At 38.9% G+C, this 13,911-nt stretch overlaps 1 protein-coding gene across 1 annotated transcript in view; it reads right to left on the bottom strand.

The window, feature by feature from the left end:
* LOC124788054 (reticulon-4-interacting protein 1 homolog, mitochondrial) overlaps nucleotides 1–13,911 on the bottom strand; it is a 92,987-nt gene that overhangs the window by 20,771 nt on the left and 58,305 nt on the right. Inside the window, exons 2-3 of the mRNA XM_047255130.1 lie at nucleotides 13,140–13,366; nucleotides 2,582–2,779 (exon numbers count right to left, since the gene is read on the bottom strand). Coding sequence (XP_047111086.1) covers nucleotides 2,582–2,779; nucleotides 13,140–13,366 — 425 coding nt within the window. The remainder of the gene's footprint in view (nucleotides 1–2,581; nucleotides 2,780–13,139; nucleotides 13,367–13,911) is intronic.

Raw genomic sequence — 13,911 nt, 5'->3', positions numbered from 1 at the left:
CTTTGTACAGAGCATCAAGCAGCCTAGTGTAAATAACACCATGGGAAGAATTCAGCATCTGATGGACCTTGACATGGATAGGATAGCCATGGAGGAGCAAAGCTGCAAGTAGTTGTTGTGCTTGAGTTTCAGAAGTAGTCTCCAAAAGCAAAGTGCTGTTGTGTAAATGAGAGCAGGATTTCACAGGGCCGGTAATTGCATCAACACCTATCTGAACAATAAATGGATTTACCGTGGCAAAGGACTGACTGTCTTTAGTACATAAAACCCAAAGAACAGTAGTGCAGCTGGGGTAGTCTTTGAATCATGAGCTTCATTCCGTTTATGTTTAGTAGACATTGACTGTGAAGATGATTGGCTCACTGCGAGAAAATCTCTCATGAATTTCCAGCATCTCCGATGGTGTGCTCCTTCCAACTGGGGGTGGGGGTGGGGGGGGTGGGGGGGGGGTAGAAGGGGGTGCACCTGCCTTAGATGATTGTTCACATCTCCATAACACCTGACAGAGGGACCAATCAGCAATTTGAGAAGGTAGCAGCTCAGGCAATCACCCCTCCCTGGGCCTAGCCTGTACCAAGGGGTACATGTGAACTCTACCTCTCACCCCAGGGTTGGGAATTATGCATTAGCCAGCCAACTGTTACGTGACAAGACACATGGCCCGGGCTTCAGGAGCACACAGGGAGGAAGAGGAACCTCGAACACTGAAGTGGAGGAAGAATAGGAGAAGGGGAACAAAAAAAGAGAAAAAGGAATGAAAAACAGTGGAGAGACTGTTGTGATGTCTGCTACTGAAAATGCAGAACACATTCCCAAAAACATCCCAGACACGTTCCCCAAGAGAGAGGAAAAAGAATAGCAAGACGATAGACATGCAACACAGAAAAGGAAAGGCTGGGGGCCCATGGTACCCAAGCACGAACCCGCCACAGAGTGGCGAGCCCCTGGGGGAAGAGGGAGGTGCCTCAATGGTGACAACAAAGTGTGTGTTGTGAATGAGATGGGCATGGATTTCAGATGATCTAAGGAATGGTTGATGTCTTTAACATAGGAGGGAAGTCTTCCTACTATAGTTTTCAGGTGTTCCTCAGCTAAGGCAGATATACATTTGGTGGGTGCTTCAAAGCCGGCAGCTACAGGACGTCATGACGATTGCGTTTCTGGATCTTAGCAATAAGGTAAAAGGTGGGGGTGCGTTGTTTGGGTGGGGTATGAAGTTCTATAGATTGAGGTGTTTGTCCTTGTGAGGTGCCTGAGGTTTTAAGGAGGGATTGCAAGTCAGTTTGTATCACAGGGATGGGATCTTGATGGTAGATGCTGTCTGTAAAAGTGTCAGACAACTGGAGAAGACCTTCACTTAGATACTCCCACCTATCACTTGCAGAGATAGATCCCTTGTCTGCTGGGCGGATAATGATGGAGTTACCAGCTTTTAGGGAATGAAGTTCTGCAGAGGACAGATTAGAGTCATGTTGTACGGATCTGAGGAAGGGTTGTGAAGCAATGCTGGATGTGAGGAAGGCTTGGAAGGGATGATTTTGAGGTAGTGGTGGTGGATCAAGTTGGACTTTAGGTCAGAACTGTTCAAGGCAGGGTTCAGTGTCAGGTTTGGCGTTGGAAATGTTTTGTTCACATTAATTTCTTCTGTCTCAGCATTTCTTCACATAACTATTCCTTTCTTCATTCCATTTTAGTTTCCTGCATCTTTCATTTTCTGACCTCTCTATTTTTTGCTGTCCCTGCCCCACCTCTATCACATAAATGCCTTAGCTTTTCATCCTTATTAATTTGTGGTCATGTTTTGGCAGTAATCTCTGTCTTGCATATTATCCTATATTCCACCTTTAAGCTCTCAGGTTTTCAAATCTCATCCTGTGTAGTCCCCAACAATCAGTCTTTCCTTCTCATCCCATCTGGCAAGTCTCCCCCAACCGGGATTCTGACTTTTCCAAACTCTAACCCTTGTCCTAAATCTCTCCAGTCCTTTTTTTCATCCCTCTTCCTTTCCCTTCAACTCTTCTATCAGAAGAAGGATCCAATGGCTCTGAAAGCATGCATACAATATCTTTAATAAACGTGTTCTCCTTCCGCGACATGGTAGGTAGATTTTTTATCTATCCAATTACATTATATTGTCGAAAACTGCTTATAGTCAACAACTAATTTTTTCGTTGATATATTTAAATGTACTGTACATCCTTCTTGACTGTGGTTCTAGACAAATAACTCCTCCACTTACATGTTTTTCTCTTCATTAGTCTTACATTTTTGTCTTTTGATTTGCTCATAAATATGAAATATTGAGTCTCGAAGCATAATGGTAACTAAAGTACTGGTATTCAATGTAAATTCACTATCATGTAATATGGTAGAATAAGCTGACAAAAATCTGTATCAGAGTGCTTTTAGTGAATAATGACATGCTTTCTCATAGTTTTGAAGATTTTCCAATAACTTATAGCCATTACTATAGTATTCAGAAAAGTAGCATAATGATGATCCAAAAACAAAAGCAACTGTAGCTATAACAACATATTATTGTAAGACATAAAGCATTATTAAAATATGTAATCATAGTTACCTGTGTGCCCCATGCTTTTAACAGTTGCACAGCTACAGTGCCAACACCACCTGAACCTCCCAGAACTAAAACCCTCCTCCCATGTGCAGGTAAAAGAAACAAGTCTCCTGATATCTTGAGAGCTGACCATGCAGTTACACCAGTATATAATAATGACGCTGCCTCAACACGGTTCAGATTTCTTGGTTTCCTCTGCACCTAAAAATCCAGAAAGAAACAGCATACAGCACAAGAAAGAAACTGACCTAGCTGTTATGCTAAAAGTCTGATGCTAAATTTTCACAATGAAAACTCTATAAAACTCTACACAAGGCATAAGACAGCTATATTCTTTATGAAGTTCAAGAACATGGGCAGATTCACTACATCTATGCTCAACAGATCAGGGTGAACAAAATTTAGTACCATTAATCTCCATGTCTGTCTCATGTGCAGTTGAATATAATTTTTTGATATGAATATAATAGGGAAACATTCCACGCGGGAAAAATATATTTAAAAACAAAGATGATGTGACTTACCATATGAAAGCGCTGGCAGGTCGATAGAAACACAAACAGACACATACATACACACAAAATTCTAACTTTCGCAACCAATGGTTGCTTCGTCAGGAAAGAGGGAAGGAGAGGGAAAGACGAAAGGATGTGGGTTTTAAGGGAGACGGTAAGGAGTCATTCCAATCCCAGGAGCGGAAAGACTTACCTTAGGGGGAAAGGGGGCAGAGATCTGCCCAAACTCTTTGCCTTTACAAATGTCTGCTTGTGTCTGTGTATGTGCGGATGGATGTGTGTGTGTGTGTGTGTGTGTGTGTGTGTGTGTGTGTGTGTGTGTGTGTGTGCGCGCGCGCGCACGCGAGTGTATACCTGTCCTTTTTTCCCCCTAAGGTAAGTCTTTCCGCTCCCGGGATTGGAATGACTCCTTACCCTCTCCCTTAAAACCCACATTCCCTCTCCTTCCCTCTTTCCTGACGAAGCAACCATTGGTTGCGAAAGTTAGAATTTTGTGTGTATGTATGTGTCTGTTTGTGTTTCTATCGACCTGCCAGCGCTTTCGTATGGTAAGTCACATCATCATCTTTGAATATAATTTTTCAAATTTTGCAATGTGTTTCACTACACTTACTCTGAAGAATCATCAGTAAGATTGAAACCATTTATATTTACACTATACACTTACAAGGAGACATCCCCCTTGGTGGGGATGACTTTTTGAAACCATCTATGCAATGATTAAATTAAGGTCCCAGGTATCACACCCCTCAACCATTCACCTTGATGGGCCCTTGGGTACAAGCAATTGACAAAAAAATTTCGGAATTTTGCACAACGCTCTACAGCTTTAATGAAGAATGTTATGCAGACTGGTTGTGTAGCACAATGGTTAATGTACAGTTCTCAAATGCAAAAGGTTGTGGGTTGGAATCTCATCAGGTGCTTTGAATTTTTTTTTATTTGTAAATCTTTATCAAAATGACTTTGATAATTATTTTAATTCTACTAATTGGTTTACATGTATAAACTTTTAAATTTGCTCTCATTTTTCTTCCCCTCATTCTTTTTCCACTGGGAATCTTTAGGCATGTGATTTTAATTATTTTTATGTATTAACTTTGATTTTATGTATTAACTTTGATCTTATTTCTTCCCTTTCATCATCCTATATTTTCATCCTTGTTATTGCATTCCTTATTTGTACTGCTCATTTTGCTCAATTTCACTTCACTTATAATTCCCTTTTTTCAATTAAATCTCCATCTGTGATATTTTGTCTCTAGTGTAGTAAGAATTCCTGTTTGAAATATCTGTACAATGATTACTGCCCAAAAAAATTTACTTTTCGTACAGCAATGAAAAATATATTTTTGACACCATTGCACAGTCAATATAAATAGATTATTTCATGTTTTGTTTTTTAACTGACAGAGTAGCATTTTCAAATGTTCAAATATTATGAGGAACAAACAAAATAATTAAATTCACATGCACAAAAATTTCAAGTGAAAAAAAAAAAAAAAAAAAAAAAAAAAAAAAAAAAAAAAAAAAAAAAAAAAGAGAGGAGGAAAAATGAGATCAAGTGGAAAAATTAATACATTGATTAAAATGACATGACAGAGGAACAGAAATGAAAAAGTTGAAAAAATTAATTGAATAAAAATATTGATGAATGTCATTTTGATACCAAATTACAAATAAAAAAATTTTAAAGCACCTAACAAGATTCGAACCCATAATCCTTTGAACGTGAGGATTGTATGTTAACCACTATGCTACGCAACCAGTATGTATAGCATTCCTTATTAAAACTACAGAGAATATAAATATGGAAATTTTTTCGTTAATTACTCATAAACAAGGTGAATCATTGCAGTGACCTTATCCTTCATCACTATACAGATAGTTTCAAAAAGTAGACCCCAGCACCAGGTAGGACCTCTCCTTGCTAGACAATAACACACATTTATAAGAAATATTGTTGTAAACTTTATGATCTTATATTTCTTCAGCATCTACACAATATTCTATTCCTGCACTGCATTTGTTTTTGCTTTTTGCAGCTCAGAGCATGCATCCTGTCACTTTTAGACAAACTATGATCACAATGGACAGCAACACAACATTCCTGTAACATTATTCCACTAAAGTTCATTTTGCAAATAGCTACAGGACACACAGTATCAACATCAACTGCCTACAATTGCATTTCTCTCTACCCCAGCCATCATCAATTACTTTACTGGCCAAATAGCAAAACTATTTTAGTTTCCTATTTCTTAATCTAAATCCCTCTTCACCTGACTTAATTCAGCTACAGTACATCACTATTGTTTTGCTTTTGTTAATGTTCATCTTACCTCCTCCTTTCAAGACACTGTCCATTCTATTCAATCACACTTCCAAGTCCTTTACTGTCTCTGACAGAATCACAATGCCATAGGCAAAGCTCAAAGTTTTTATTTCTTCTCCCAAAATTTTAATTCATTCTCCAAATTTTTCTTTGGTGTACTTTACTGCTTGCTCAGTGTACACATTAAATATTGGGGAATAATAGATACTGCCTATAGATAAATTAAAGAGGCCTTTGGAGGAAAGAGAAGCAGCTATATGATTATCAACAGCTCAGATGAAAAACCAGGACTAAGCAAAGAAGGGAAAGCTGAAAGGCGGAAGGAATATAGAGTGGCTACACAAAGGAAATGAACGTGATGGCAATATTATAAAAAGGGAAGAGGAAGGAGATGATGATGAGATAAGGAATATAATACTGCGAGAAGAATTTGATAGAGCACTGAAAGACTTAAGTTGAAACAAGGTCTCTGGAGGAGATGACATTCCCTCAGAACTACTGATATCCTTGGAACAGCTAGCCATGACTAAACTATTTTATTGGGTGTGCAAGGTGTACAAGACAGGAGAAATACCCTCAGACTTCAAGAAGAATACAATAATAATTCCAATTCCAAAGAAAGCAGGTGTCTAAAGGTATGAATATTATTGAACTATCTGCTTAATAAGTCGATGTTGCAAAATGCTGACATGAATACTTTACAGAATAATGGGAAAACAGGAATAAGCCAGGCTCAGGGAAGAACAGTTTGTGCTCCAGTAAAAACCAGCGGTATACGAGACAATATTGGTCCTATGACTTATCTTAGAAGACATCTGCCTCAATAGCTGAGTGGTCAGCGCGGCAGAATGCTGGGCAAACGGGCCCGGGTTCGATTCCTGGCTGGGTCAGAGATTTTCTCCTCTCATCCCCATCGACATGCAAGTTGTCAAAGTAGTGTCAACTCAAAAGACTTGCACCGGGCGACCAGTCTACCTGACAAGAGGTCCTAGCCACACGACATTTCATTATTTATCTTAGAAGACAAGTTAAGAAAATGGTTTACTTTTATAGCATTTGGAGATTTGGAGAAAGCTTTTGACAATGTTAAATGGAGTACGCTTTTGGAACATCTGAAGGTAGCAGGGATAAAATATAGATAGTGTAGAGTTATTTACAAGTTGCACAGAAACCAGACAGCAGTAATAAGGCTCTAAGGACATGAAAGAGAAGCGGTGGTTGAGAAGGGAGTGAGGCACGGGTACTGACAATGGGTGAAATGAAGAAGACAGAAAATGTACACACAACTGCCATAGAATCATTTCTGAAGAAGAGAAATTTCTTTACATTGAATATAATCTTAAATGATAGGAAGTATTTTCTGAAGGTATTTTTCTGGAGTGTAGCCTTGCACGGAAGTGAAATGTGGATGATAAAACTGTTCAGACAAGAACAGAATAGAAGTTTTTGAAATGTGGTGCTACAGTAGACTGCTGAAGATTAGACAATTAGACTGCATAACTAATGAGAAGGTAACACAATTGGCACACCTTGACTTAAGGAAGGGAATGGTTGGTAGAAAACATTGTCGGAAATAAAGGACTCATCAGTTTAGAGTTAAAGGGATGTGACGGGAAGGGAGAGGGGGGGCAGGGGGTGAAAATTGTGGAGGGAGACCAAGAGATGAATACAGAAAGCAGGTTCAAATGGATGTAGGTTGCAGCTTGTACAGTATAGAGTGCTTTGGAGAGCTGCATCAAACCAGTCTTCAGACTGAAGACCATAGCAACAATTATATACTAATGAATTGTACTCTAGCTTGAAGTTGACACCATAAGAATTTCAAAATGAAACTTTCACTCTGCAGCAGAGGGTGTGCTGATATGAAACTTCCTGGCAGATTAAAAGTGGGTGACAAACTGAGACTCTGTCCAGCACACAGCTTTAATCTGCCACGAAGATTCACTGTGAGAATTATTGTGTGTAACAGAATTTATCTATATTTCTTCCTGGCACCAGTCTCACCATGTCAACTTTTGAGAACTAATAATTTGGAAAATAAATTAATTTACATCTGCATGGTGTGAGGAATGTGATAAAATGTACCTAAAACATTCCACTATTAATAGGAACAACAGCAAGTGCAGGTATGAGGGTTGAATGGAAAGTAATGCCTCCACTTTCGTTAAGTGGGTTTGGGTGGGAATATTTTAATACATCAAACACAGAAATAATCCTTAGAATGTGATCTTTAACTGCCAACATTCACTTTTCCACATAATCACCAGCAAAATTGGATATATTTATGAACAAGTTTTGTGAAGCCGTCACAGAAGAAGTCAACACTCTGTCTCCGCAACCATAGTCTCACAGCTATCTCAACGTCTTCATCAGAAGCATAATGATGTCCCCGCAGATCGTCTTTCATTTTTGGGAACGAATGGAAGTCAGATGTCAGATGTTGCTAAATCCGGACTGCATGGAAGGTGCAGTATGGTGGTGAGATTCAGTCTCTGAAGTTCTGCTGTGGTGGTATGCGAAGTGTGTGGTTTGGCATTGTCACACTGCCGGAAAACATTTCCCTTTTCCTTTTGGATCCTTGTTAGTCGTCGTTTCAGAGTTCGCAGTGTTGTGATGTATCGCTTTGAATTTATTGTTGTTCTACGATCAAGGAAATCAACATGGATAACACCATCTGCATCCCAGAACACTGTGGCCATGATTTTTCCAGCTGAGGGTTGCGTCTTGAATTTCTTTTTTTGGGCCAAGTCTTTGTGTCAATATTCCATAGACTGACATTTTGTCGCCGGATCATAATGGAGTACCCACATTTCATCTCCTGTCACAATTGAATGGAGAAAGGCATCACCTTCGTTCTCATAACGAGAGAGGAGTTTCTGGCAAATTTCAAGCCTGCGCGCTTTCATTTCAGGAGTCAGCATCCAGGGCATCCATTGTGCACAGATCTTTCGATAGCCAAGCAAAGCGATAATGTGGCCAACACATTCTTATGAAATGCCGATTGTGTTTGCAATTTTTCTCTGAATGATATGACAATTGTTGTGAATCAACCTGTCAACATTTTGCTTGTGAAACTCAGTAATTGCTGTCATGGACATCCAGCTCTTTGTTTGTCACGCAAGTCAGATGTTGCCGCCTCAACAACTTTAAGCTTACTCGCCCAATGACACACAGTACTCACATCCACACAATCACCATAAACTGCTTTCATTCTCTGATGAATCCCCTTTGGGGTGACAACTCCTGCTGTCAAGAATTCAATGACTGCACGTTGCTTCAATCGCACTGACCGATCGTCTGTGCAGCATTCCATACTTTACACTGTAACAAAACAATGGTTCAATGTTAAGGCTTCCCGCCAAGTGGAGATGTAGAGATGAGGCTACGGAACAAGCCAGAACCTGCCGCATACCAATGCTGCCAAATGTTGAAGAGTTACGAAAGGGGAGGCATTACTTTTCAGTCAACCCTCGTACCAACACTGAGGTATTTGATTTACAGACTTGCATGCTGCCTGAAAGATTTCTTTGATGTATCAAACAAATATGACCAGTCTAATATGAATATTTGTTTGGTATTATGCTGATTGCTGGAGATTCCTTTATGAAAGGACACAATCCTCCTCATAATCATCAGTAGGTGGCTGATAAGCAACAAGGTGACAGCTTCAGTTAATTACCATATCCGCTTTGCTGCCAAGACTTGAATTCTATTAAATATCGTAAGCAGCCACTTGGAAGATGTATGCCATGTTGGCCAGAAAATTACCGGCTGTGGAAGAACAGGAAAACATCATTCTTGAGGCGTGGTAAAATATGTATCAGAAACTCATCAATAATTTTGCTAAATGAATGTCAAAGAGGCACAAATCAGAACTGTGCACTTAAAGTTGGCACCCATTATATCAGAGAATAAAAACTACAGCTGCTGCTTCCAGTCAAACTATGTCTTTCTTGCAAAAAAGTGCTATCTTAGTTCTTGTGCCTTACAGACAAGCATTACATACCACTTACATCACAATACTTTACTACATTTGAAAGCATGGTCTCAAGTATCTATCACAATAGAGCCTAATTTTTCCATAGTACATTATCTACATCCTCTGTTTCACTTATCATGTGGGTATCACTCCTCCTCCCTTTTCCATCTTACATTTTCACCTGTGTCAGTTTTTGCTGGTAATTGTGACACACACTGCATATAAATCTTTGACTTTGTCACCCCTCTCAATATGGCAAGCCAAGTAGCTGTTACTAATTGTAATAAATTCTGTATAGAAATCTTACAGCTGTGGCAGCTGCTCTTAGGTCAGCACTTCAAACGCTGGCTTGTTTCACTTGGGAACTAAAATGACCCTGTGGGTGGGTGAGGGAAAAAATGAGGCCAGGAGCAGGAGGGACGACTGATGAAATGTGGTTGACGGCTCGGAGAAAGGCAGCAAGTGCTTGAGGAAGGAATGAGACACAGAGACACTGGAACCAATGAGTTCGTGAAACGCACAATGACAAATGATGTGAGACAGTGGAGTGGGAAGGAGTGGCAGAACAGAGGAAGGGGAGAATGTGGGGAAGAGGGTCAGCAGAGACTGAGGGCCATAGGATTACGAGAATGACATATGTGTTGCAAAAATAACTCTCATCTACGTAGTTCAGTAAATATGGTTGTGGACAGAAGGCTCCAAATGGTATGGGTTGTGAAGAAGGTACTGAAATTGACCATGTTCTGTTCAGCAGTGTGTTGTGCCACTAAGTGGTCAAATCTGTTCTTGACCACAGTTTGCCGGTGGCCATTCTTTTGCGTGGACAGTTGGTGGTCATGCCCACATAAAATGGTGTGCATAATAAACTAAAGCATAGCTGGCATAAAACATGGCTGCTTTCACAGGCGACCTGGCCTCTGACGGAATAACAGAGTTGACCACCCAGCAGCAGAATACACTGCTGAGTACAACATGCTAGATTTCAATGGCTGCTTCACTATCCATGTCATCTGGATTCTTCCCCCACAGTACCAATTACTCTGAACTACATAGATGGGAGTTATCCTTGAAACACATACTTTGTTCCCCTAATCCTCCTGGCATCTATCTCAGCTAACCACTTGCACCCACATCTTCTTCTCCATAGTTACTCCTTCCCCTCTTCTATCAATTCCTCCCAATCCACTCCCTTATATTATTGACCTCATATGCTGGACAAACTCTCAGGTTTCAATGTCCATGTGTCTCATTCTTATTCAATGCTCTCGCTGCCTCTCCCTCTCGCATTCCTATCTCATATACCTGCTGCTTCCTGCCAAGCCCTTCTCGTGTTGAGTGGATGATGGGCACATGAACAACACAGAAATTGTTGCTTGAAATACTCATTGTCCCAGTCAGCCGAAACACTATGCGTGTGCTCTTTGTTTGTTGGCTCTAAGAAAGGATGTTGCCATAAAACTAAAACAATTTTTGCAGCACTTAATTCCATCCATGCACCTATTCAATTCACAATGGAAATAAGAAAAGATGGGCACCTCCAGTTTTTGGACATTCTTGTTCATTATAAAGTTTAAAATACAGTAACAAATGCAATAAATTGCAAACCCACACACAAAAATCTATATTTAAATGCCAGCAGTTCCCATTCCCTTCACAAACTACTAGTGCCCTGAAAATTTTGGTACATAAGACACAGAGTGTCTTAGGTAAGGAGACCCCACACACTACACGGTGACAGATAATTTTAGAACTGGGGCAGCCACAGCTGAAATAGTTATACATGATTGCTTGAAATTCATACATTAAATAGCTTTTTTTTCAAATTTTAAATTTTAATAGTTTTAACACATATATTTAAAAAAACTGTTCACTGTGTGAATTATCAAGTCTACAGGATGAGCAAGCAAACCTTAGAAATGAATGGATGTTCCCAGAATCAGATTTGCACTGCATTTCATGTGAAATCAAGTTACATACACCGGAAGATGACGATGATACTTCCTGCCCTCCTATGAAGACTACAATGCTGATCAGCTGTCTGATGAATGACTCATTCCTTCTAAAGGTGTGTACCTTATAGAAGTTATGGCAGTTCATATACTGATATTGGCCAAATAATATAAACTGTTCCTGCGAAGCACACTGAACACCAATGGTACACCTTCTTGCAATAACCAGACAAATCAGCAGTGGCAGAATGTTGTACAGATATGGGCCACTTTATAAACTAAAACAACATCAGGATTTTAGCTTTCATTTCATTGTTTAAAGGGAATTAAGGATATTTGATTAGTGGTACATTCAATAAACCACATGGAATCGGATGCTCAATATAATTAAATTGCAGAGAAGTTGCCAGAGTGTTGCTGCCACATCAAGTAAATAAAGAAGGAGCACTTTCTCAACCTGCTACAGAACAAGCATCTACAAGATATACCACTTCACCACTCAGTGTCACTGTAGCAGATCATAAAAGGCTGCTCTTGGTATATGATATCATTATCTTGGCTCACTACACGGATGGGCAGTGGATACATGGCCAAAATATCACTGGAAGAGTTGAAACCCACATGGTTGCAAGCTCAAAATTTAGTAGAAAGTTATTTTTTATGTTATTTATGAACCTGCTCACTACTCAACACTTCAACTACAAAGTCCATGATTATCTTTACTTTTTTCATTGTATCCAAAACTCTCGTGAAATATTTGGTGGTAACGTGGCTGTGTATGAAAATGATACGTTAGGCAGCAGTGTAGACAACAAGTTACAACAATGGTGAGGGGAAAACTACACCTAAAGTGTACCTAACATATGAATGATAGTAAAACCATTAATCATATCTTTCTATTGAGCGTCAGTTTTCCATGTCCAATTGCCCAAAACTGCCGAAAAATTGTATGGTGCTATGAACAACTCATAACACATTTAAAGCTGAGCAAAGTAACAGTCTCATCTCAACTGATCTTTGTGACTATTAAATAAATTTTTAATTAACTTTGAAATGTTGGGCACAGCCGTTGGACACAGTGGTCACGTGTGCGTGAGTCTGCTTGCTTGTGTGAATGTATTTGCATTTTCTTTTCTGAAGAAAGTGTTGGCCAAAAGTTCAATGTGTAACATTCTTTTCATTGTGCTTGTCTGCAGCTCAACTTGTCATCTATAGGGTGAGTAGTAATCTAGGTGAGTACTAATCTATCCTTTTCATAATACTGTTGATATTCCAACCTGGACTTTCCATTGTTTAAATTACTATATTTGCAATACAACCTAATGTTGAATAAGCAAAACATATTTTCTAATAAGAAAATTATAGATGATCAGCATGTGCTGTTCTATTGGTTCATAAAGCATATCCACTGTTCATAAATTATGCAATCTGTTTCTGAACTTGATGAAACAAAATTTAGCCAAAATCCTGGTTTATGACTGCATAAAAGTCTGAAACAATAGATAGAAAATCCATATCTAAATTAACAGCTTACTGAACCAATACTTTTCTGAAAAATTTGACAATAACTTCAGCGCAACGTGTGATTTTTCTCAGTGATAAGCCTGATCATACTTTTCAGTTTTCCTGCTGAGCTGATAATTCAATAGATTCACAGTTCAAAGATATATATTTTGGTAAAGTTTAGAAAAGAACACACATTAATATTATCACACAACACTTATACATAAGGTTACATTCTTATTCTTTCATTAGCATCATTATGTTACAGTGTACTTGATACCAAAGAACTTGGGGCAACAATCCTCTGAGCATGGCTTCCTTGCCTATGTGGTGGTAGTACACCCCATACTTCATCTCCGATACTCAGATGACGAACGCCTAAGCCTTTATATTCCACAGTACCGCAGAAATCCCGTCCAAGAGTCAGTGGAAATTCTATTACAGGAGTAGAAAAATCACAGCTCTCCACTTGACGCATTTTATTTAGCAATACTGACCCATAACCACCTGAAAAAAGGTGAAATAATTCCATGTTACTCTATTATATTTTATAATATATACAATCAGTGCTCGATTTGTGATTGTATGCACTCGTACACTGTACTGGTACATCTGACGAGAAAAATATCAGAACTACAGATTTTGAATGTGGTACGCTAGAACTTCTGATGTGATGGAAGTGATGTACAACAAAAGTTGTATGTATCCACACAATCCTCAGAAAAGTGTTAAAACAACGTTTTAAGAAATCTAAATTTCAAAAACACCCTCTGAAGGTCACAGTATTATTATTATTATTATTATTATTATTTTTTTTTTTTTTTTTTTTTTTTACAAATCAAGCATTGCATACAACAACAAAACAGTGTTACTCTTCTGTTTGAATTGATTGACAGACAAAAACTAAAGAAGTATGTTGTCTCAGTACTTCTTCCACATTAGCTTAAAATTGCAAGCAATTGTGGGGTCAGAAGGATGGGGGTAAGGAATACAGTGCTATCAGTCCTTCAACACATAGTTTGATAATATCATTAATTGTGTGAAATAAGCAA

This window comes from Schistocerca piceifrons, chromosome 3, assembly GCF_021461385.2.
Source record: "Schistocerca piceifrons isolate TAMUIC-IGC-003096 chromosome 3, iqSchPice1.1, whole genome shotgun sequence".
Lineage (NCBI taxonomy): Eukaryota > Metazoa > Arthropoda > Insecta > Orthoptera > Acrididae > Schistocerca > Schistocerca piceifrons.
This window is presented reverse-complemented; position numbering and strand designations above follow the sequence as displayed.